Genomic DNA, 22,893 nt, shown 5'->3' with positions numbered 1-22,893 from the left:
TTAAATACCTTTGTCTTGGACCTCTTCATTATTCAGAAGACTTACTTTTGAATTTCAACAAATCTGACCCCCATGTGACCATTAACATAGATAATGGTCAATCATTTCAACAAACTGGATAGCCCTCAATCTTAGCATTCTACCAGTCAAATATCACAAATCTGAGAATTCTGCTTAATATCCAGAATTACAATATTTCTTATGTTAATTACTTGATATATACTGTTAGTTCTACTATAGTTGGTTGTGTGTTACGAGAGGGCTGCGAATTAAAAACATCGCTAAGCATTTTTACACAACAAATTCCTCGCCTGTGATAGGGTATAATCTATATGTATTAAAACATATGCATTATGTACGACAACATACTAAGTATTTAGTTAAAAAGACAAGTTAATGGGTATGAATCGTTTTAATAATTATAAACATAAAATCTTAAAACACAAACAGTCACACTTACATAGTCCCAAACACTAATGTCAGTGTTTTCTGATTTAGCTTTGAAAGAACTCAAGTTGTTCAAAGGTAAACTATGATATACACAGTGTACAAACAAATCCAGGGATTAAAATTACTCAGGATTTAGGTGGGCATGTGTACATTTGTGAAATTGTCTTACGACAGAGTTCTTCACTATTTTTCAATTACATCATTATTACATTCTGTAACATCTTTTTTCTTTCTGTGTTTATTTTTCCAGGCAAGTACTTTACTCTACTGTGTTGGGTTTTTTTTTTCTTTTTTTTTCTTTTTCTAACAAATTATTATATATATACCGATAAATAGCAAAAACCTCCTCTTTATTTGTATTGATTACCAGGTACTATCTGATAATCAGAATCTTTCTTTTAATTATCATCATTTTTTAAACTTACAACAATTCTCACATACTACATTTAAACACATACAAACAAAGACATCCACCATTAAGATAATTATTTAATTGAATACCATTAAATAACTGTAACAGATTCAGACTCAAACCATACATTCAAAACTATCTGACATCAAACTTGTGTACGCAAACATTTTATCTGTCATTTGTAAATCTTTCCATCTCACTTAACGTCTGGATCGACATATCTAAACGTGAATGGAACACCTGTCTCTGGGCTTAATTCAGCTTGAGGACTAGAAGCTAACACTTTCTCCATGATATCTGCATAGTCCTTTTTGGCTTGTTCTCGATCTTCAGGAAGCGGTAACGTAGGTCTCTGCCCTTTCCAGAAACGTCGCCACTGGACCTTTGTCTGGAAATGTTTTAATGTTTAAACAGGAAATGAAATTAAAAACCCTTTAATACATAAACTGTCAATATAGGTATTAGTTACGATCATTTCATCTGAAGGGGCAACAAAGAATAATCATTATCGATTTAAAACAAGAATGACCTGTTGTATATTCTTATACCAAACCAAAGACATACTTTGCTATTACCAACCTCTAAATGTTTGATATTCTCTTTTTTATATCTTTAAATTTAAAGTGAAAAACTAATTAATTGCATCCCGAGAAATCCTATTGTACCCCATTTCTATGTTTTGTATGTAACTTTAGGCCTTATAAACCCTCATTTTACAGGTCTTAACCCCATACATTGGGGGCCATATTTTACAATATCTGTAATGTAGTATCTTTAGCAGTACAGCGGTTAAAACTTTACTGGACACTTAGGAGTTATACTTTAGTTAATGGTTACTTGGCTTTTGTCCAAAAACTTAACTACATGTATACAGTTGTTGATTGATAGATGGACAAAACTATTTGTATGTTGATTAATTGTACTTGTATTTATTTTTCTGGTTAAACGAAAACCAGACAGAATGAGACATATACATTTATACAGTGGAAATGGCTTGAATTATCAATATATGTATAGACATATATTGCTCTAATTAGATGTACCAAAAGGGACAAGAAACAATCTGTCCAATCAGAGACCTGTATAGTATATAGACCATCAGTAAGGCTAAGAACAATGTTGCTTGTCCCTTATTTTATAGGTCTCTGGTTCAATGCACTAGTAATAAAAAACAATAAAGAAAAATCAATCTAGTCTGCAATTAATATTCTGAGTGAGGGTGAATGGATGAACATTTATATATTGATTCTAGGATCCAGTTTCAATGGGATCACAAAGGTATAACACATTCACCTTATTTGTGACTGATATAAAGGCCCATTACAACAGTCACAAATAAGGTGTGATGACCCATTACAACAGTCACAAATAAGGTGTGATGACCCATTACAACAGTCACAAATAAGGTGTGATGACCCATTACAACAGTCACAAATAAGGTGTGATGACCCATTACAACAGTCACAAATAAGGTGTGATGACCCATTACAACAGTCACAAATAAGGTGTAATGACCCATTACAGCAGTCACAAATAAGGTGTGATGACCCATTACAACAGTCACAAATAAGGTGTGATGGCCCATTACAGCAGTCACAAATAAGGTGTGATGACCCATTACAGCAGTCACAAATAAGGTGTGATGGCCCATTACAGCAGTCACAAATAAGGTGTGATGACCCATTACAACAGTCACAAATAAGGTGTGATGGCCCATTACAACAGTCACAAATAAGGTGTGATGACCCATTACAACAGTCACAAATAAGGTGTGATGACCCATTACAACAGTCACAAATAAGGTGTGATGACCCATTACAACAGTCACAAATAAGGTGTGATGGCCCATTACAACAGTCACAAATAAGGTGTGATGACCCATTACAGCAGTCACAAATAAGGTGTGATGACCCATTACAACAGTCACAAATAAGGTGTGATGGCCCATTACAACAGTCACAAATAAGGTGTGATGACCCATTACAACAGTCCACAAATAAGGTTGAATGACCCATTACAAGCAGTCACAAATAAGGTGTGATGCCCATTACAACAGTCACAAATAAGGTGTGATGACCCATTACAACAGTCACAAATAAGGTGTGATGGCCCATTACAACAGTCACAAATAAGGTGTGATGACCCATTACAACAGTCACAAATAAGGTGTGATGACCCATTACAACAGTCACAAATAAGGTGTAATGACCCATTACAACAGTCACAAATAAGGTGTGATGACCCATTACAACAGTCACAAATAAGGTGTGATGACCCATTACAACAGTCACAAATAAGGTGTGATGACCCATTACAACAGTCACAAATAAGGTGTGATGACCCATTACAACAGTCACAAATAAGGTGTGATGACCCATTACAGCAGTCACAAATAAGGTGTGATGACCCATTACAGCAGTCACAAATAAGGTGTGATGACCCATTACAGCAGTCACAAATAAGGTGTGATGACCCATTACAACAGTCACAAATAAGGTGTGATGACCCATTACAACAGTCACAAATAAGGTGTGATGACCCATTACAACAGTCACAAATAAGGTGTGATGGCCCATTACAACAGTCACAAATAAGGTGTGATGGTCCATTACAGCAGTCACAAATAAAGTGGTATGACCCATTACAACAGTCACAAATAAGGTGTGATGACCCATTACAACAGTCACAAATAAGGTGTAATGACCCATTACAGCAGTCACAAATAAAGTGTAATGACCCATCACAACAGTCACAAATAAGGTGAATGTGTTATACCTTTGTGATTCCATTATAGGGATTAAAACTTACCCAAAATTTCTTACAATTTCTGTAGTTCTGAAACTCTGGTTCACACCTGGCATTATCTGCGAAGTTATTACGGGCTATACAATCCAGGCTGATTTTACTCTCCTGCAAAATAAAAAGAAACTGTAAACACATGTGATGTTGAAAATTGCTTCCTTCCCAGTGAACAAGAGAAAATGATTGATACTGTATATAATTTTTCATATTTTGGATTGTACCAATCAAATACAGATTACTGATCATCTCGTTGATAATAATGATAACATTCCTCTTTAAAAAATATATTAAAATCAAGGAGTTAAAGAGGCTTGCCCGCAGAGAGATCAGAAAAATTGGCTAATAGAAAAAGATTTTTTTACACATGACAGATTGTTGGAATTGTTGAGTTTTTCATTTTATTTTCCTTATAAAACGCTGAAAAGTGATATTAAAACCTCATTTTTAAATATTATTTATTTAATCGCAACCCGCAATAAGTCCCCGCTATAAAGTGGAGTCTAATTTGATTGACACATCAAAGAAACAAGCACGTGCACAGTGCCGCACAGTGATAACTTCAAAGGCAGCGGCGATTTACAAAGAAGATTTGCCGTTATATTCCATACATTTTCCTCTCAGGTTGAGTTTTAAAACGTCTTTTAAATACATATTCTGTTATTGTTTTCAAGAAATAAAGTCGGAAAGCCTCTAATTTTGTCACATAGAAACGTGTACTGAAGTTTATTTAGTGATCGGAGATGTGCCGTTTACCGGTCCGTCTGCGGGTAAGCCTCTTTAATATTATAGAATGAAACATTGCAGTTTTAAAAAGGAAAATGGCTGACAGATGGAAGAGAAAGCTCATCAACCAATGATATCGAGCATTTAAATTTTTTTTTTTAGAAATAATAGGAAGTTTAAACTACTGTTTGATTTGTTTTGTTTTTGAAGCCCTTTTAAATACTTAAAACAATAACCATCACATTCTTGTAGTGAACCTTTTAAAACTATGCAAGTGGACAAGGGGAGACAACTTCTAACTCACAAATCTTTTTTATTATACTAAGGCCAAAATTGGTTTATAAACCTTTTGTTCTGTCAGGAACTAGAATGGCAAAGATCAGTTATATAATATAAGTACTTATAAGTACCATTTATTACCGAGGAAAGAAAACCCATGCACTATAAGGGAAGGTAGGGATCGAACAGGCACGAACACCTTCATACAGAGCCCTTAAAATTCCTCAAGTTTATAATATATCTGTAGTGGTGGGGGTGGCCTTTATTTTAAATCAAATATTATTAATCATATTGTTTGTGACAAAAATCTACAAATTCTGAAAAAAGTATTAGTTGTGTATCTATTTTCCTGTTGTTTGCAGGTTGAAACATTAGAGTAATTATTTGGCTCATGTTTCAACTATTGGTATAATTAACAATTATTTGTTAGCACTCAATCTAATTAAAATGTAGATGTTCATTCTCACTACGTTACATGAACTTCTAACAACACTGCATAAGGGGTCACGTCAGGATGACCTTTGTTACCTCAATATTTCACTTTCAGGTCGAACTGACAATTTTTTCTATGTCATCGATCTCGCCCATTTGTCACATCATGCATCTGAAGCTAACCATTTCGATACAGCATGTATAGCTATATGCCTCGTTGGACGAAATGACTTGAAACAGATTGACAGATTATGCAAGCCATGCATGCTATTTCGGACATACGAATTTCACTTCCAAGATTCTGTAAGTAGTAATTTGATCGATTAATCCAAAAGGTCATCCTGACGTGACCCCTTATGCGATGTTGTTAGATGTTCATGTAACAAAGTGAGAATGACCTTCTAGATTTTAATTAGATTGGTTAGCACACTTCTACCTTTATTTATCAACAGATTTATATGAAACTTGCTATAAATGTTCTATACCACAATAGCTTTAACAATTATTTTTGTTATAAATGTTGCACCACTGTTTAGGATATTACATGTAGCTATGTAACAGCTGATTTTAATCAGATTGCATGTTGCGGCAAGTTGTTCCATGCATCTACTACACGGAAACTAAAAAAGTTTTTCCGTATGTCAAGGTTACAAGGTTTTTTAATATCTTTTTGGAGTGACCCCTTGTCCTGCTATTAGTATCCATTTGGAATGTATTTGCTGTGACTCGTTCATCATAGAAATTCTTCACGATTTTAAATACATTTGTACATTGATTAAGTCCCCTCTATTCCTTCGGTGTTCCAAGGTTGGCAGTTTTAGTCTTTGCAAACGTTCAGGGTATGTTAAGGTTTTGAAACCCAGTATGAGTTTTGTAGCCCTCCTTTGGACATTCTCTATCAGTTCAATATCCCTCTTCCTATAAGGACTCCAAACACTCCAGGATATGGGTTCTAAAATTTAAATCTTCATCCACTGTTACTCCAATGTCCTTTTCAGATGTTATGTTTTCGAGTTCTATTTGTTCATCCATTGCTCCCAACATGTAATAAAATCTTTTCTCTTTGGAGTTAATTGATAGCACTTTGCATTTGTTAGGATAGAATTTGAGCAGCCATTTTGCTGACCATTGTTCAAGTTTATTTAAATTGTTTTGCAAAGTGTCTTTATCATTGCTATCCCTGATTTCTCAGTATAATTTTGTATCGTCCGCAAAAAGGGGAGATTTAGATTTTGGGATTTCGGGTAAATCATAATATATACTAAAAACTAAATAGGTCCAAGAACGCTTCCTTGAGGAATGCTGCTTACTACAGGGATTTCGAGTAAATCATAATATATACTAAAAACTAAATTGGTCCAAGAACGCTTCCTTGAGGAATGCCGCTTACTACAGGTTATTGTCTTTGATGATTTACCATTGACTAAAATTCTTTGACATCTGTTACTGAGGAAATCCCTTATCTAGTTGGTGACCGCGTCACTAACTTCATATCCTGCGAGTTTCTTTAGTAGTCCACGATGTGGAACTTTGTCAAACACTTTCATGAAGTCCATGTACCGGTATACAACATCTATTTGGCCGCCTTTATCATTTATTTCAGTCCATTCTTTCAAAACCATTAGTAGCTACAATTGTGTAGATCTCCCGGGACAAATCCAAATTGTTTATTACTGAGTAGATTATTTCTGATGAGAAGAGATCTTTTAACCTAAATATGCAATTGTTGTTCCATGTATGAAAAACGTGAAATTTCAAAGGATATACAGTGAAACCTCACTAAACAACCACCCCGCTATTATAGGTACTTTTAATCAGTCCCGTTAGTTTTCTCTACAACCACCCCGCTATTATAGGTACTTTTAATCAGTCCCGTTAGTTTTCTCTACAACCACCCCGCTATTATAGGTACTTTTAATCAGTCCCGTTAGTTTTCTCTACAACCACCCCGCTATTATAGGTACTTTTAATCAGTCCCGTTAGTTTTCTCTACAACCACCCCGCTATTATAGGTACTTTTAATCAGTCCCGTTAGTTTTCTCTACAACCACCCCTCTATTATAGGTACTTTTAATCAGTCCCGTTCTTTTTTTTCTCTATGTGTCATTGTATTGTTGGCTTCAGTAAATGACCACTTCCGACAGTCTCAACTACTACTTAATGCTAATGACTACATGATTTTGACTAGTCATGGTCACACTAACCTAGTGGGCAGCTTGCCACATGTTAAGCTTAGTTCAAACTTGTGTTAATCTAAACAGACCAAGTTAAGGTTCTTGAGAGTAAAAGGTTAACGAGGTCGACTTCCGTATTAAGCACACTCTGTACACTTGTACTCAGTCCTTCAGGTGGTCTTAATAGAGAGGTTCACTCTATATACATATGTATATAGTTGGGATTTAATTTCATGTTGAAACAAAAACATATTTTAATGTTTTTTGAAATTTTCATTACTTCGTCAAGCCAGACACATTTGGGCAAGCCTGTGTCAACACGAAAAGTCCATGCTGATAATTCAGTCTGCACTTCCAAAGTACCGATTGATCGGCCTTCTTCAGTCAGTTCTCAACCAACAGATGCTAGCCCAGTCGCGCCAGCCTGTCTGCCAGCTGTTGAGCTCAATGATGCTGTGACACCTAGAAAAGTACAGGAACCTTCCACCAGGACACATATCACTACGCCACGTATTGACTCTCCAGATCAGCCTACTCAGCCCACATATGATGCTGTTTCAACTCCGAAACTGCCTCGTGCCCTTGCACGTCTTCAGCCATACAATCAGGCTGGACAGAAGGAGATGCTGAGATCTGGACGTCGTCAATCACCTCTTACGAATAGTGATGGATGAGGTCGCTCAAGGCTAACCTGTGTATTGCTACTCCATTGTGAAGGAACAAGTACTTGCTCTTTGGCTCTTAATGTGTGTGTTGGACAAAGCCTTTGGATGAGATATGACTCTTCACTTTTGTGTTCTTATTCCATGTTTATTATTGTTTCAGAGAGTTTGTCACACACTAATTCTGGACACTGATCGTCATTCCTCTTTACTTCTGCGATGGACGCTCTCTTGTGTTAGTTTTTCTGCTACCCATAAAAATCCTGTCCCTGGGGGAGGAGATAACTAATCATTATATTATGTGTATGTATTGCAGGTAGCAGTCATCCTTTGATTGAGTAGTAATAAAGCCATCTTGACAAAGGAAGGTGTTGATCTTCTATTACTACCATTATATATACCACTCTGTAACTACCATTGTATATACCACTCTGTAACTACCATTGTAACCACTCTGTATACGTAACTACCATTGTATATACCACTCTGTAACTATCATTGTATATACCACTCTGTAACTAACATTGTATATACCACTCTGTAACCATCATTGTATAAACCACTCTGTAACTACCATTGTATATACCACTATGTAACTACCATTGTATATACCACTCTGTAACTACCATTGTATATACCACTATGTAACTACCATTGTATATACCACTCTGTAACTACCATTGTATACACCACTCTGTAACTACCATTGTATATACCACTCTGTAACTACCATTGTATATACCACTCTGTAACTACCATTGTATATACCACTCTGTAACTACCATTGTATATACCACTCTGTAACTATCATTGTATATACCACTATGTAACTACCATTGTATATACCACTCTGCAATTATCATCCCTAAGAGATGGTATCTACAGGCTCTCTAAAAAGCTTAAAGCAAGAGTTTAGGGATATCACCACATCCATGTAAAGTAATGCACCATCCTAATGTTTAATCCTATATAACTGTATCTATTTGAATTTCACATTATTATCATTTACAGCTTTTATATCAGTTATATAAGTCGTCCATCTTTTAATATATAGGCTACAATATTCTGGACCTCCACATTACATTGTTTCCACATTGCCATTTTTTCTCCATATTCTGATAAAGCTCCTTGATTTCTTTTCTTAAAAATTTGTTAAACATTGATTTCATATTATATATATTAATATCTATGTCACAGGAAGAAAATGCGGGACATAATAACAAACTCCCAAATTCCTGCTGGTTCTTTATTTATTCACTAACCGGAGACATTTCCAGATGTACAAACATAAAAACCCCTGAAACATAAAAACAGCCGGACTAAGTACAATGTATATACGGTATATATCAATATATACCGGCTAATACTACGTGTATACGAATACGCGCTTAATGTTGATATTCAATAAATATCTATTACACGGTAAATACGTATTCTGTATAGTATATATACCTTCCAAGACTTCAGCAGTCTTGTGAAATAGTGTCACGTCATATACCTACATCGTAAGGTAGTAGTTGCTGGACCCCAGAGGATACGTCTCAGCCAACGGTTAAATGGCAACTGCGATGATTCGCGCGAGTTATGGAGTTTTATCTAACGCTCTCTCACTCTTGCATGCTTTTTCACACTTTCACACCCTAATTTACATATAAGACATAAACAAGACTAAATAAGGACAATCACGAGACGACCACCTGAACTACAGACAAGATACAGACGTTACTATAAATAGACAAGGTACTTTCCACAATACAAGTAACTCGACGACACATACATATTTGTAAATCATATATACAAATATTTAATTAGCCCCATACTTGTACCGGTGACATCTATGCTGCACATCATTAGTGCCTAGTATAGTTGCCATTAAATTATGCACACTTTTTATATACATTGTTTACACTATATTCAGTTCCTGTGTAGCTTAATGCATGAGGTAGCAACTGATCTATTGTAGAGGTCTGTTCACGTCGTTGTAAAAACCACAATATGATGGACATAACGAAAATGTAGATGCTATATTATATAGATTCTAGTTGTTGTATATGATCCTCGTGTAGATTGGGTGATGCCTATATATTGGCCCGGGTAAACTGTGAAAACTTTATATGTTGTAGTTTTGGTATAAGCTGTTCCTTAACACAGTTATCAAATATTCTGGAGAGTTTACCTTTTCATTTTCATTTATCATTGTCGTTCAGGATGCTTGATCAATAACGAAAGTTGGGCTAAAAATAGATCGAGCCTTATAAACATCGTCGAAGACGTAAATTTTATTGACTAAGTAATGTTTTTAAGGATATACTCATCTAAACTCACCCGTAGGCATGCAGAGTTGATATTGTGGTCGGCTATGTGAGCATCCGGTCCCCTCTTTTCCTGTAAAGGTTTTTTCTTTTCATTTGAACTTGAAGATTCCATGGGGGCCGCCATGACAGCTACGTCACGGACATTCTATACCATCATGCACTGCGGTAATGGCTACCAACGGGACTAAATTATTCTTTGTCCTAATTTTTGAAGATTTTTATCAAATACGCATCTAAGGACGGTAAGATTTCGTTAATGGATTCTTTTATATTGACCATGAATCCCTTATGCTTGCATTAGCTGTTCTTTGGTTATTACATGAATTTTATATGAGGCCATTTCCCTGGTGTGGGCCCTGACCCCTCCCTGGTACCTCAAGAGCACTGTGCGCCGCGAGAGTGGATTCATTTCTAAAACCTAACAGTAGTGTGTGGTTACGAATGAGTGTGTATTACATAAAGAATTGTCCAGAGATTTAAACAGTGCCTTACACTACTACCAAACGTAATGTGTGGTGGATATTTTATAGTCTGAATAAGATTTGTGCACTGACAAATCAATCTGCCATAATCGATTGTCACGTTTTTTGACGAAATAGCTTGCTGTTATTAGTGTAGTCCTGAGTAAAAATAAATAATAAGATGTTATAAACGAGTCAGCTTATCCATTCTTATTCTGATCCAGAATGATTGTGCATCCTAAGTAACCAACGTGTCGGATTCCTAAGCATAAGCCCTCGGCTCACTATGTCGGGAGATATTTTTGAGAGGCGTATAGCGTCAAAGCCGGTGCCCATGAGCACTGCACTGCAAATATTGCGGCGAATTCTACAATATGACATTTGAGCAAAATATGAATGTTGTCATTTTTATCTGGTCAATAAGAACTTATTTTCTTTAATCTTATCTTCTTTGAATATTTTCTTTAATCTTATCTTCTTTGGATATAGAAAGTAATTCCATACTAAACTTAAAATTAATCTACCATATTGATTTATAAACAAGAAATATCTTTAAAAAAGATGAACGGCATAGTTTTAATGCTGATGGTTATAATGTAAAACTGATGGTGAAATAAATTATCAGACTAAAGCGAAAACAAAATTTTATCAGTTTGAATCATTTTTGATTAATAATAAAGCATTTGAATCAGGAATATGATTTTATTAATGTGTCATGTAAAAAGATAATCTACTTATTCAGCTTGCATTCAATCTTAACTTTGTTTCGTTTTTAACTGCATATCTACATTTTGCATTTACCGCTACATTGACCAATCACATATTTCATCTTGACCAGTTAAACGCCACCTGTCGCGTCATATCCAGGGCCAAAAGAAAATTATACGGCTATATGCCGAAAAAGAAGATATAAAATTAAAGAGAAACATTTTTCCTGTTCAAGTGATGTATAAATGAATACTCATTTGAATTGTCTAATAGACATTATTGTTATTTATACATTAATATTTGATACTCTTCACCTTTATAAAAAAAGGTTGTATTTGCCATTCATAGTATGACTTAATATTTATATTAAAAATAAAATCATAGAAAAATGCATTTCTTGAAAACTGTGAAAAAATAAACGAAGACAATCTGTTCACTGCTAACCATTATGATATGTGTATGGTCCAGGACAATTACAATATAGTTCTTCAGGACTAATCTATAGTTAGTTGAAAATAAACCTAATCTTTGAAGATCTAAATTGTTGAAACTTGAGTGGAGTATGAAAGTATTTTCACAGACTATTAAAAAATTCCAGATGTTTTGATAGAGACCTCACCTGTAAGAGAAGCATTTTCCTAATATATTTAGCACTGGAAGTGGTCAATTGCTCAAAATATAACAAAATGTCAAGCAGTTTAATTTGTCTTCAATGAGGATTGAATCTGCAACCTCAGCATCCAGAGTATGCCACTCTACTGATCACGCTAGATGGTTGTGCTCTCTAGCCTAAATCTGAAAGGTGGCCATTGTCTACACATTCAAGATACAAGATATATGTACTTGTATATTTGAAAGCTTTTATATTTTATCTAATTATTTGGGGCCCCTGAAATTGTTGAGGAAAATATTATGTGAGAATGGTTCCAAGAATATTTGAAGCATTCATGTGGCTCGGATACATCTTTTCTAATTATTAATAGCTATGTGATCATGATCATTATCCTTTTAGTGTTTGTAACATTCCCTCCTTTTTAAGGTAATTTACTTTTTTTACTTTTTGTTTCTTAAGTATATAATCATAACAGTCAAATGAATGATAGCAATTTATAGCATGTTCTAATCCATATTTCTTGTATTGACATTTCAGTCTCCATTCTGGAAGTCTTCGAAATGTCATCAAAAAAGGATGACTTTTGTAAGTATAAATTGTCATTATATTAAGGGTATATTGTAGTATCCAGGCTTAAATAAGTTTAGCAGCACTTTTACTCATTTTTATTAAGATTCATTATATAATTACTGACTGATGTAATTAAATATATATATTTCATACCAGTTTTGTAATGATAAAAAATGTTGAAATTGAATCAACCAGCTCATTCAAAATGGTGCTGTTTTGTTGTCCGACTCAATGCCTCAAAATGTGATGTAAAAGATTCTGCTAATGATTGCCTCTTTATTTTGACACATGGCCATATATAGTCTTATGTTCGACTTCCTTTTCCTTTCAAAATGAATTTAAAATTGAACAGGTCCCTGTTGAATATCATTATTTATTTCATTTGTATAACAGAATATATACATGTATTTGATATTCAAGAAGCTATATTTTGTCCTACAAATTAACTACAAGAAGTGTATATACTATTATACTATTTTAAAGTAAACCTATTTATATCCTTAGTTGTAAGTATTTATGATCATGAGTTGACCATGACATTTTCTTGTGTATTGTCCAAATTGGCATATTCAGTGTATTTATATCATTTATCATATTTCTTCTTCGATACATATATAGGGTGCTCTGAATGCAGCAAGAGTGTACCTGGGATGTGTAGAAAGCATGGTGGCTTCCACCAAGTATATGACAATGTTATTCCTTCTCGAGCCAGACTGACTCTTCCACAAGGTCTTGTCATAAAGCCAGTCAAAACACAAGAGGGAAAATTAAGTAAGTACTCAAGATTTGGCAAGCATAATTATTAAAATGCACAGTAAAAGGATATTAGACCACGCATCTTTAAGTTAATTAACCTGAAAATGGTGAAAACAATTTTATAAAAACCATAAATACAGCTAATTATTGCTATAATTAATTTGATAATGTTTTGAAATCCTTTACCATGTGTTTGTAACTTTACTATACTTACTTTTTTTATTGTTTGGTTGAGCCTCTATTAACATTGTAAACAATTTGACGATATGCATTCTCTTTTCAGGATATGGTGTTTTTGCTAAGCGGATTGTTCAAGTTAAGTCACAGTTTGGTCCTTTCATGGCAAAAATTGCATCAACTGATAAAGGAAAATCCGAAAAAGAGATTAAAGAAGAAAAAGAAAAAGTAACTGAACAGAAGGAAGACATAAGCAATGAGAAAAGTTTGGAGCCTCCTGCTTCAGAACAAAAGGGAGTGAACTCAGAGAACCCTGAGAACTCCATGAACTTGCCTTCAGAAGTAACTCCATTGGAGTCTCAACAGAACTTTGATCCAGGCACTGGAGTAAATCACAAGGTGCTGGTTGGTGGAGATCTGTTTGAAGGGATGGTTTCCGACAATCAGGGCAGTCAGCAGATGGTAGAGGTTGGTGTGGCTAGCTCCCAGACTCTGCAGCCAGGATCCTTTACTGACGCAGAGGTCACACAGAGCCTACAATGTTACCTGTCTACGGCCAACTCCCTCACAGATGTTGCTAATGCCCTCCCATCCTTTACTAGTGGAGGCGATATGCTATCCAGTCAAACACAATTCGGGTCCGAGTTAAATCTGCAAACATCTATTGAGGCAGGTTTACCTGTAACTGACAGTCTCTCTTCTAATGCTGGTCTCGGCCACACTGCTGAGCAGCAGCTAACTCACTTACCAAACCAGTCTTTTGAGACCCGTGTTACTGTGGATAGTGAGGGACGTGTAGTTGTTAATGCTGTACCAGTAAATGCCCTGCATGGTCTGGTATCCACACAGATGCTTGTTAGCGATAATTTAACATTGGGGAGCGCACAGAACCAGTTGACTGATGGTCTGACAGTGACTCCAACAGGGGACAGCCTCTTGGTGAACCCTGCCACAGGGGAGGTATTGTCTGGACCCCATAGAACGCAGGTGTCTCACTCGAACAATATTACTGGCTTGATCCAGCAACAGCCTAGTGATTTGATGTCACACCAAACTAGTGAACTGCTGCATCATCAGTCTGGTGAATTATTACAACAAAATCCACCTGGTGAATTATTACAACAAAATCCACCTGGTGAGTTACTACCACAAGAGCAGTCTGCTCAGCTTATACCACAGCAGTCAAATGAAATGGTGCTACAACCAGACGATATGCTGCAGCAGCAACAAGAACAGCCAAGTGAAGTGGGTCCTGAAGGTGACAGTGCCAAATCTGGTCAGGCATCAGGGACCGTGTCTGAGGCTGATAAATCACAATCAAATGACTCCACAGCCAAACAAGTTGAATCTGCTGATGAGGTGCCTCCAAAACCTGTCAACAATGCAGCAGACCAAGAATATGAACTCAAGGTAGACGCTTATCTATAATTTATGTATTCTAATGATATTGAATTGATAATTATTGAATATCATAGTGTAAAAGATCAGGGTCATGTATCAAGGTTATACATGTTGTAATGTCTTCAAACATTAGCTGGTCAATTTTGTCATGTAATGTACCCAAGCATAATTCCATATAGATCTAACAGGGACCACCTAGATGGGGGTAGTATCATGTACATGTAGGTATGCTGTTTTTGTCCAGCACCCTTCATGCATAGAATTTCTTTATTTCTGAGTCCTCCCATAGCATGGAATATTTTACAGGAATAGCCATTCATGAATTTATGTCGCAACAGTGTGTCTTGAGCTCATGTTAAGTAGAAAGCATACTGTCAGACTGGGTTGAAATTCACTGGTCTTGACAGGAAATCAATTGCATGTTTTTAAATTATTTTCTTGTATATGTGAATGTTTATTAAATATGTGATACTCTGATATATACTCGTGCATAGTATTATATGTATTAGTTTTAAATTTTAAGAATTTTTATTCAGATTTTCAAGGAAGATGGTTTTGTCGACACCCTGGATTTTACTGATGAGGATAAATGCAACTGGATGATGTTTATCCGTCCAGCAAAAACAGCTTCTGAACAAAACCTGGTGGCTTACCAGTTCAAGGAGTACATATTCTATGTTTCTACAAAGGTTTGACATCTTCTACTTTATAGTTAGTTCTTGTTACTTAAAGATGTACCAGTACATTTCTTCATACAGAAAATTCAGATTTACTGAAATTAATCTTAATTTCTTTGGCACTGTCCCACTTGTACATGATACCACTCATTATATAATTCTATTGCCCAAAAATAACACCATGCAAACTTCTGAATGACGAGAACAGGTTACTTGATTAAAACAAGATTTAACAATGAGTACCTTGCTGTTCCCCAGGGACTCGAGCTCTATCTCACAAAATAAAAGTTTTTGGTGCAATCTAATCCAATGGATCTGATTCCATAAGTGCACATCCTAATTAAACCCCTCCTTTTTGCCATTTACAATTATTGAAGGTCTGGGAGTGATCTTATGGCAGTCAAATGTTTTACATTCAAATTTGTCTTGTTTTGGACTTTTAACTTTCTTTATCATTACTTTTGGCCAACTAAAATTGCTATTATTTCATTTGATATCTCTTTATACCGTTAAACTTGTTTATAACTAATTACACAGGACAAAAGGTAATAGTTCGTTATTATTGTAGCGAAATATATAAGGTTGAGTCAAGTTTCGGATTTTGATTTACTACGTAATAAGCAAAAACATTTGCCTGTTGCCTTCATATAAATTTTGAAGCAAGTTCCTTGTTTGGATGTAAGCATTTTGTGATGGCTTCTGCTGGTAACTTTCATTATTAACTGGTAACCTGTGTAATTAATGATTGAACTTTACTTTTTACAGCCGATTCCATCAAACACGGAACTGAAAGTGTGGTACTCAGCTGATTATGCAGAGAAGATGGGCAAAGACATGCTTCCTGATGACGAGTCCCCTGAAGGAGCAGGTACGACAAGTGTTAATTACAGTGTTGCTGCTTCTTCTGAGATATAAAAGAACCTAATTTGTTCATCTTTCGAACTTCAATTGAAGTAGATTAATATAAAGTTGTTAAATACATTACAGCTTCAAAGAACTGCAAAAAAGGAACCTTAATAAAACAACTTTTTTATACAAGTAAAGGATGTGGGTATTTGATTTTCATTCATTTGGGCCTCATGCAAAGGTTGAATATTCATGCTTGAAATGATAATTCATGGTGTTCATAAAATCACTTTCTTTGACAGAATTTCCAGCCAAATGGGTGTGCTCAGTATGCTTTGAAGGATTCAGCACATTTGCTGAATTAGAAGCTCACATGTGCCCAGGAGTGCCTCCTGGTGGTAAAAGACTACGAGGAAGGCCAAGGAAAGGGAGGCCACGAAAGTATGTAAAACCGTCCAAAACATGGAGAGCACGGCTTGATAAGGCCCGTTTGTCTAAGGTGAGGGTTCAGGACCCAATGGTACCTAATGTTCCTAGAAAGAGAGGTCGACCCCCAAAGATTAAACCTGCAGTGATGGTTATTGAGAAACCAGCCTCACCGGAGATGGAAGAACCTATTCCATTCAACGAGACCGAGGATCTAGAGGAACCAACCACAGATCAATTGCTTAATGATATCCTTGGTGTTGATGATGATGATGATGACGATGATGAAGAAGATGATGAGCCTATTATACCTAAAAGGAGGGGTCGCAAACGAAAACTTTTGAAAATTCCAAAGCCAAAAACTCCTAGGGGTCCAAGAAGGGAACCCATGACTTGCCCCTATTGTGCGGAGAAATTCACAAAGGAAGCCATTTATGTGATACATGTTGCTGAACACACTGGCATTAAGCCATTTATTTGTGAAGATGAAGGCTGCAAAAAAGGTTTCATGTCAAAGTTCAAACTAGAGCGGCATCGTCTGATACACACCTGTCCACGTCACCATAAGTGTCCTTACTGTGACAAGTCCTTTAATCGCAAGGACCATCTCAAAAATCATCTCATAACACACGACCCCAACAAGAAACGTTGGGTTTGTGAGGAATGTGGCAAGGAATATTCCTATAACTTCTCCTATAGAACTCATAAAGCCTTCCACGATGCTGAGTCTGGGAGGACAACTGAATGTGGCATATGTCACAAGGAACATGAGACACGTGAGGAACTGCTATATCATCTCAAAGTTCACAGTGGTGCAAGGTCTGTGAAAAACTGCTTAGAAAAAACACACGAGTGCAAAGATTGTTGTAAAAAATTCTACACCAAAAAGGATGTGCGTAGACATATGATAACCCATACAAAGAAAAAAGATTTTCTGTGTCAGTACTGTCCTCAAAGGTTTGGGCGTAAAGATCATCTCACGCGTCACTTACGGTCATCTCACTCTGGAGACAACCCCAATGCCAAGCCTCCACGTGCCCCCAGAGGGGAGAAGAAGGAGAGACCGATAAAGCATTACGAGAGGATAGAGGCAGCCGTTGCCATGCCAGCTATGAGGGAGGAACCAGCAGTACTAGTCACCTCGCAACCATCGCTTAATAATCCATACCCTATACATGCTATACCAACAGAGACCCGGGAGGTACCTCTGCCCATACACCTGTATGAAAATATCAATGCCCAACCAGTCATCACTATGGCAACCATGACCCAACAGCAACAGCAGCAGCCAGCTCAGATGCAGCAGACTCTGCACATAGCACCTGCCAATCAAATGCAGGTTGAGAGGTACACAGTGGAAGTGGGTAATCAAGGAATTAGACATGTCAACGTCAACCAGACAATGGATGCGGGAGTGATTGGAGGTAACGACTACCGTACAATGCAGCACCAGGGTACAACTATGTACCTGGCTCAGCCACAACAACACCACATGATCGCCAACAAAGACGCCAACATGGAGTTGGTGCGCACCAACGGGGTGCTGGACCAAGTGCAGTACCAGCCAGTACGCGAACAAGGAACTCGGCCGACTGTCCTACAGACCTCGGATGCAAGACAGACACCCTCGGCACAGACCTTCTCCACACTACTGGGCTACATGGAGACATTGAGATTCTTGGAGAACCTGCCAACTAACACCCAGGGTGGAGTAATTCAGATGGAAGCTACCCACACTCCGACCATGGTACCCATACAAACTACACCCTATTCCACCAGTGCTACCCCAAACCTTGTGGTACATCCAACAGAAATGCAAAAAAGAATGCCAGTTTCTCATCACAATGTTTATCAACAGGGCTCATGATCAGATGGTATGGTATAGCTTTGAAAGCTATGTCAGCTTTTAGATCACAAATACATAGACTGGTAGAGCATCCCTTAATATAACTTTCTATTGTATGCAAGCATTGAAAAGTTAACTTTTTTTTAGTATTTCTTGGTAATTAAAATGCTTGAAATTATTGGTATTTTAGATGTAGCAAAATTGTACTGAGCTAAGTGCTGGTGGCCTGCAGGTAGCTCAATGTTTTTTTTGCATATTTCCTCTCCTGTTACAGAGATATTAAATGCTACCAAATAAGCCACCTGCTTTATAGTAAAAGGGGTTTGGAAATCATATCAGAATTTTTTTGGGAATAAATTACTCATACATATTTCTCTGAGTCATTGGTGCTGTGAAAAAACAAGCAGTCCAAATCCAAAATGTGATACAGGAGGTAGAACTCTTATTCAGTAATGATAATCTGGGATTCTCTACCAAGTTTATTGATAAAATTGAAGCATTATAGTTACTGATACACTGAACCTACTGTTATATTGCCGATATATGTGGTAGTTATATATTTTATGAAAATTAATTATTTTTAATTGGAATCTCGACATTGAGATGATTATGATCAGTGATAGGCTGTTTTACCTGTTCCTGATATACACTTGTAAAATGTACTTAGATTGTGTCAGTTTCCTTCACCGACAATTACAGTTACAATGGCTTTTTGATGGTATCTTGTCTTAATACATTTTGATCTGCCATGTTCTCAACATTAATCATAAAGGGTGTGAGAAATATAAAGGTTTCGTTAAATGAAGCAAAGTTTGCTTTCTTGTATCAGCATTAACTGACAGCAAAACTTAGTAGAGTGAAATTTTACCATGTGAGTTGTGGTAGTATGAAGGTTAAAAGATAAAAATAACTGCTGAATACTTTGAAGGAAACACTTTTTTGCCATATTAGTGTACATTTCCTGATATAATCTGAGAGCAATTAAATTAATTATCTATTGAACTAAGCATGAATTTTAGGAATCCTAGTTGGGGTGTGTGTAATGTGTATGTGCACGATGCTGTGTTGGATAAGAGAGGGTAGTGTGATGTCAATTGGTGCCTAAGTTTTAGAATTTGATACACAATATCACAACATAGATTTATAACACAATATCACAACATAGATTTATAACACAATATCACTACATAGATTTATAACACAATATCACTACATAGATTTATAACACAATATCACTACATAGATTTATAAAGATTTATAACACAATATCACTACATAGATTTATAACACAATATCACTACATAGATTTATAACACAATATCACTACATAGATTTGTAACACAATATCACAACATAGATTTATAACACAATATCACTACGTACATAGATTTATAACACAATATCACTACATAGATTTATAACACAATGTCACAACATAGATTTATAACACAATATCACTACATAGATTTATAACACAATATCACTACATAGATTTATAACACAATATCACTACATAGATTTATAACACAATATCACAACATAGATTTATAACACAATATCACTACATAATCACTACATAGATTTATAAAAAAAACTATTAGCTTTGAAAATTTCACCTTATTGCAACAAAAAAAATTGGTTCTGGAATCTCAAAAATATTATATTCAAGTTTGGAAACAAAAAGTTTTAGAAATTGTGTTACGGTCTTTTAGTTTGATGGAATATTTATGAAATGTATTTCACCAGTCTTGATTGATTGTGGTGTGTATATATGTCATGTTTGTTGGCGAGTAAAAGTAGTATATTCTGATACCATGATCATTACATCATTTTAATGGCTTGTAAATCAAATGTTATAATGTTTGTCAGTGTTGAAAGCATTTGGACTTGTTGTTGGTATTTTTATTGATAATTTATTGAGTTATCTCCCCTCCATCATTCTTTCAGTGAAATAATGCAAATTGCAAGCAATTATAAACCTAAGATTTCTGTCCTCTAAATCTCGTGCCACAAACTATTAAGACATTTTCTTTAAGCAATATATAATGACTAACAATGGATATGAATTTCGTTACGATAGTCCTGTGATGGTGATCATTTTATTGTTATACTGTTGTGGTAATTGAGACGAGTGATTATTTTCAGAATAAGATTTAAGTATACCCTTTTATTTGCTGTTCACGATTTTGCATGAGGTATTAAGGAACTTCCTTTCCCATTGCAAAATGCTGGTATCAAGTTAAGGGTACGGTATATGCATACGCTCAAATTTCCTGGTGTGTGGTATACACACGATTTCCAGTAATGCTGTCTCATTTTCTGGTGAACTGAACAAAACATTTTGTCACTGATTAGCCATTTTGAACAAATATAGATTTGAAAGTGGGTTTCTTTGAAGTTGTCTGAAAGTAATTTTTCAAAATATAAAAGGTTTTGCATAAATTATTCGGGTTTTAAGCTCACTTGAATATTTTTTTGGTGTGATTGAGCAGAAAAACTCCCAAAACATTTTTTCTTAATATTATTATTTTTCAGTAAATATTTTTTAATGAAATAGTCCTTTTGATTAATAAAAGCTTGAAATTGTATCCCCTTGATACATTAATAACCTGTACAAGTATTACAGACCCGACAGCCTGTGCATTTAAGTATGCATGTTGGTATTGTTTTGTACATGATCATGAGTTTCAGTGTTGTTATCAACATCAATACCAATAAATATCATAACATTGAATTTAGATTGAAATATCATTTTAGTCTTTCTTCTCATCTGGATTAAATTATAGTGTATAGATTTACTTGTAATGGACAGATTTTTTTACTGAAATTGATAAGATAATGTGCTGCTGCATATCTGAACACATGTCGGGATGGGAGAAATTTGCTTCACTTGGATACATATATGTATATATAAAAGTTTGTGCCAATGTAATTTCTTGAATATTTCATTAATATCTGGGGGGTTTTTTTTATGTATTTTTTTTTTCTTTTTTTTTCTAACATTCAAACATGTTCGTTAACATCTGGAGATAATATATAGTGTTAGTTGAACTTGATTCTCTACTCTTTTCCTTTATTTAACCTTCCAACAAAACATATTGTTTTAGTTGTCTATCTGTCCGTCCAGCTGTCCTTTAAACAAGATAGTATCTCCCAATACAGCAGATGGTTTTGACTAGGTTTTGCTTATTATCAATACTAGTTTCATAATCATGTGAGAATGGAAATTTATCAACATACAGTTGGTAAGGGAGTTCTAATTATTTTTAATGTAAATGGATTCAATAAATATTATTTTAATGCATTATCTTGGATCATGCAGTTGTTGTAGATTGTCACTCGTTAAAGATCGTTTTGGGTCATGATGGCCAATGTCCTGTTCCCATACACATGTATGTAGGGAAGTGATGGTCACTGTTAATTATAGCATGTTAATTGTAAGATGGAATGTAATCTAGATAATGTATTTCTGATCTATCTCAGATCAGATCCATCTTTGGTCCTGTGGAGGATTCAACCTTTTCAGAATAAAATAATAGAAAGTTAAATTGTTTTTTTTGTTTCAATTTTTTGACTGTTGAAGATGAATTGTCTTTTCATTCGTGATATTACACTATAGGAAAACAATCATAATGTGACTGTCCCAATTTTTCCCAGAAATCTCATATTGTGGTTTGGAGACAAGTATGTATTGCCCGAGGGTAGTGAAGGATTGATCAAAAAAGGTAAGGTAAAGGGGGTTGTATGTAAGTATTAGGAAGACTTGAGATTCAACAATTATCCTTGGACATTGCTCTGTAGTTGTGTCACAGTAAAGAGAAAGTGTATCTGGTATCCTACACCACATTGTGCCACCTACACCACATTGTGCCACCTAACACCACCTACACCACATTGTGCCACCTAACACCACCTACACCACATTGTGCCACCTAACACCACCTACACCACATTGTGCCACCTTACACCACCTACACCACATTGTGCCACCTAACACCACCTACACCACATTGTGCCACCTACACCACATTGTGCCACCTAACACCACCTACACCACATTGTGCCACCTAACACCACCTACACCACATTGTGCCACCTACACCACATTGTGCCACCTAACACCACCTACACCACATTGTGCCACCTAACACCACCTACACCAC

The 22,893-nt window shown here is 35.7% G+C and overlaps 2 protein-coding genes across 2 annotated transcripts; one reads left to right on the top strand and one right to left on the bottom strand.

The window, feature by feature from the left end:
- Window positions 1-396: 396 nt before the first annotated feature.
- LOC117325858 (coiled-coil-helix-coiled-coil-helix domain-containing protein 7-like) lies at window positions 397-10,405 on the bottom strand. The gene is made up of 3 exons (XM_033882356.1): window positions 10,260-10,405; window positions 3,671-3,772; window positions 397-1,250 (listed from the first exon to the last, which is right to left on the bottom strand). Exons 1-3 carry the CDS (start codon window positions 10,371-10,373, stop codon window positions 1,059-1,061), a joined length of 408 nt encoding a protein of 135 aa, XP_033738247.1. The 5' UTR covers window positions 10,374-10,405; the 3' UTR covers window positions 397-1,058.
- Window position 10,406: 1 nt separating this feature from the next.
- On the top strand, window positions 10,407-22,278 carry LOC117325857. Its single transcript, XM_033882355.1, has 7 exons — window positions 10,407-10,491; window positions 12,569-12,616; window positions 13,220-13,372; window positions 13,641-14,944; window positions 15,472-15,624; window positions 16,378-16,480; window positions 16,761-22,278. The coding sequence occupies exons 2-7, from the start codon at window positions 12,592-12,594 to the stop codon at window positions 18,749-18,751; spliced, it is 3,729 nt and encodes a 1,242-aa protein (XP_033738246.1). The 5' UTR covers window positions 10,407-10,491; window positions 12,569-12,591; the 3' UTR covers window positions 18,752-22,278.
- The last annotated feature ends 615 nt before the right edge of the window (window positions 22,279-22,893 follow it).

The sequence above is a fragment of the Pecten maximus genome, chromosome 4 (genome assembly GCF_902652985.1).
Source record: "Pecten maximus chromosome 4, xPecMax1.1, whole genome shotgun sequence".
NCBI classification, from domain to species: Eukaryota; Metazoa; Mollusca; class Bivalvia; order Pectinida; family Pectinidae; genus Pecten; species Pecten maximus.
This window is presented reverse-complemented; position numbering and strand designations above follow the sequence as displayed.

What these genes read in the sequence shown, in the direction of transcription:
- LOC117325857 (XM_033882355.1), top strand. Translation starts at nt 12,592, where the DNA reads ATGTCATCAAAAAAGGATGACTTTT. An exon ending in ACCAAGAATATGAACTCAAG is followed by an intron (nt 14,945 to 15,471) that starts GTAGACGCTTAT and finishes ATTTTTATTCAG; the next exon opens with ATTTTCAAGGAAGATGGTTT. An exon ending in TATTCTATGTTTCTACAAAG is followed by an intron (nt 15,625 to 16,377) that starts GTTTGACATCTT and finishes TACTTTTTACAG; the next exon opens with CCGATTCCATCAAACACGGA.
- LOC117325858 (XM_033882356.1), bottom strand. Translation starts at nt 10,373, where the DNA reads ATGGCGGCCCCCATGGAATCTTCAAGTTCAAATGAAAAGAAAAAACCT. An exon ending in TCAACTCTGCATGCCTACGG is followed by an intron (nt 3,773 to 10,259) that starts GTGAGTTTAGAT and finishes TTTATTTTGCAG; the next exon opens with GAGAGTAAAATCAGCCTGGA. An exon ending in GAAATTGTAAGAAATTTTGG is followed by an intron (nt 1,251 to 3,670) that starts GTAAGTTTTAAT and finishes AAACATTTCCAG; the next exon opens with ACAAAGGTCCAGTGGCGACG.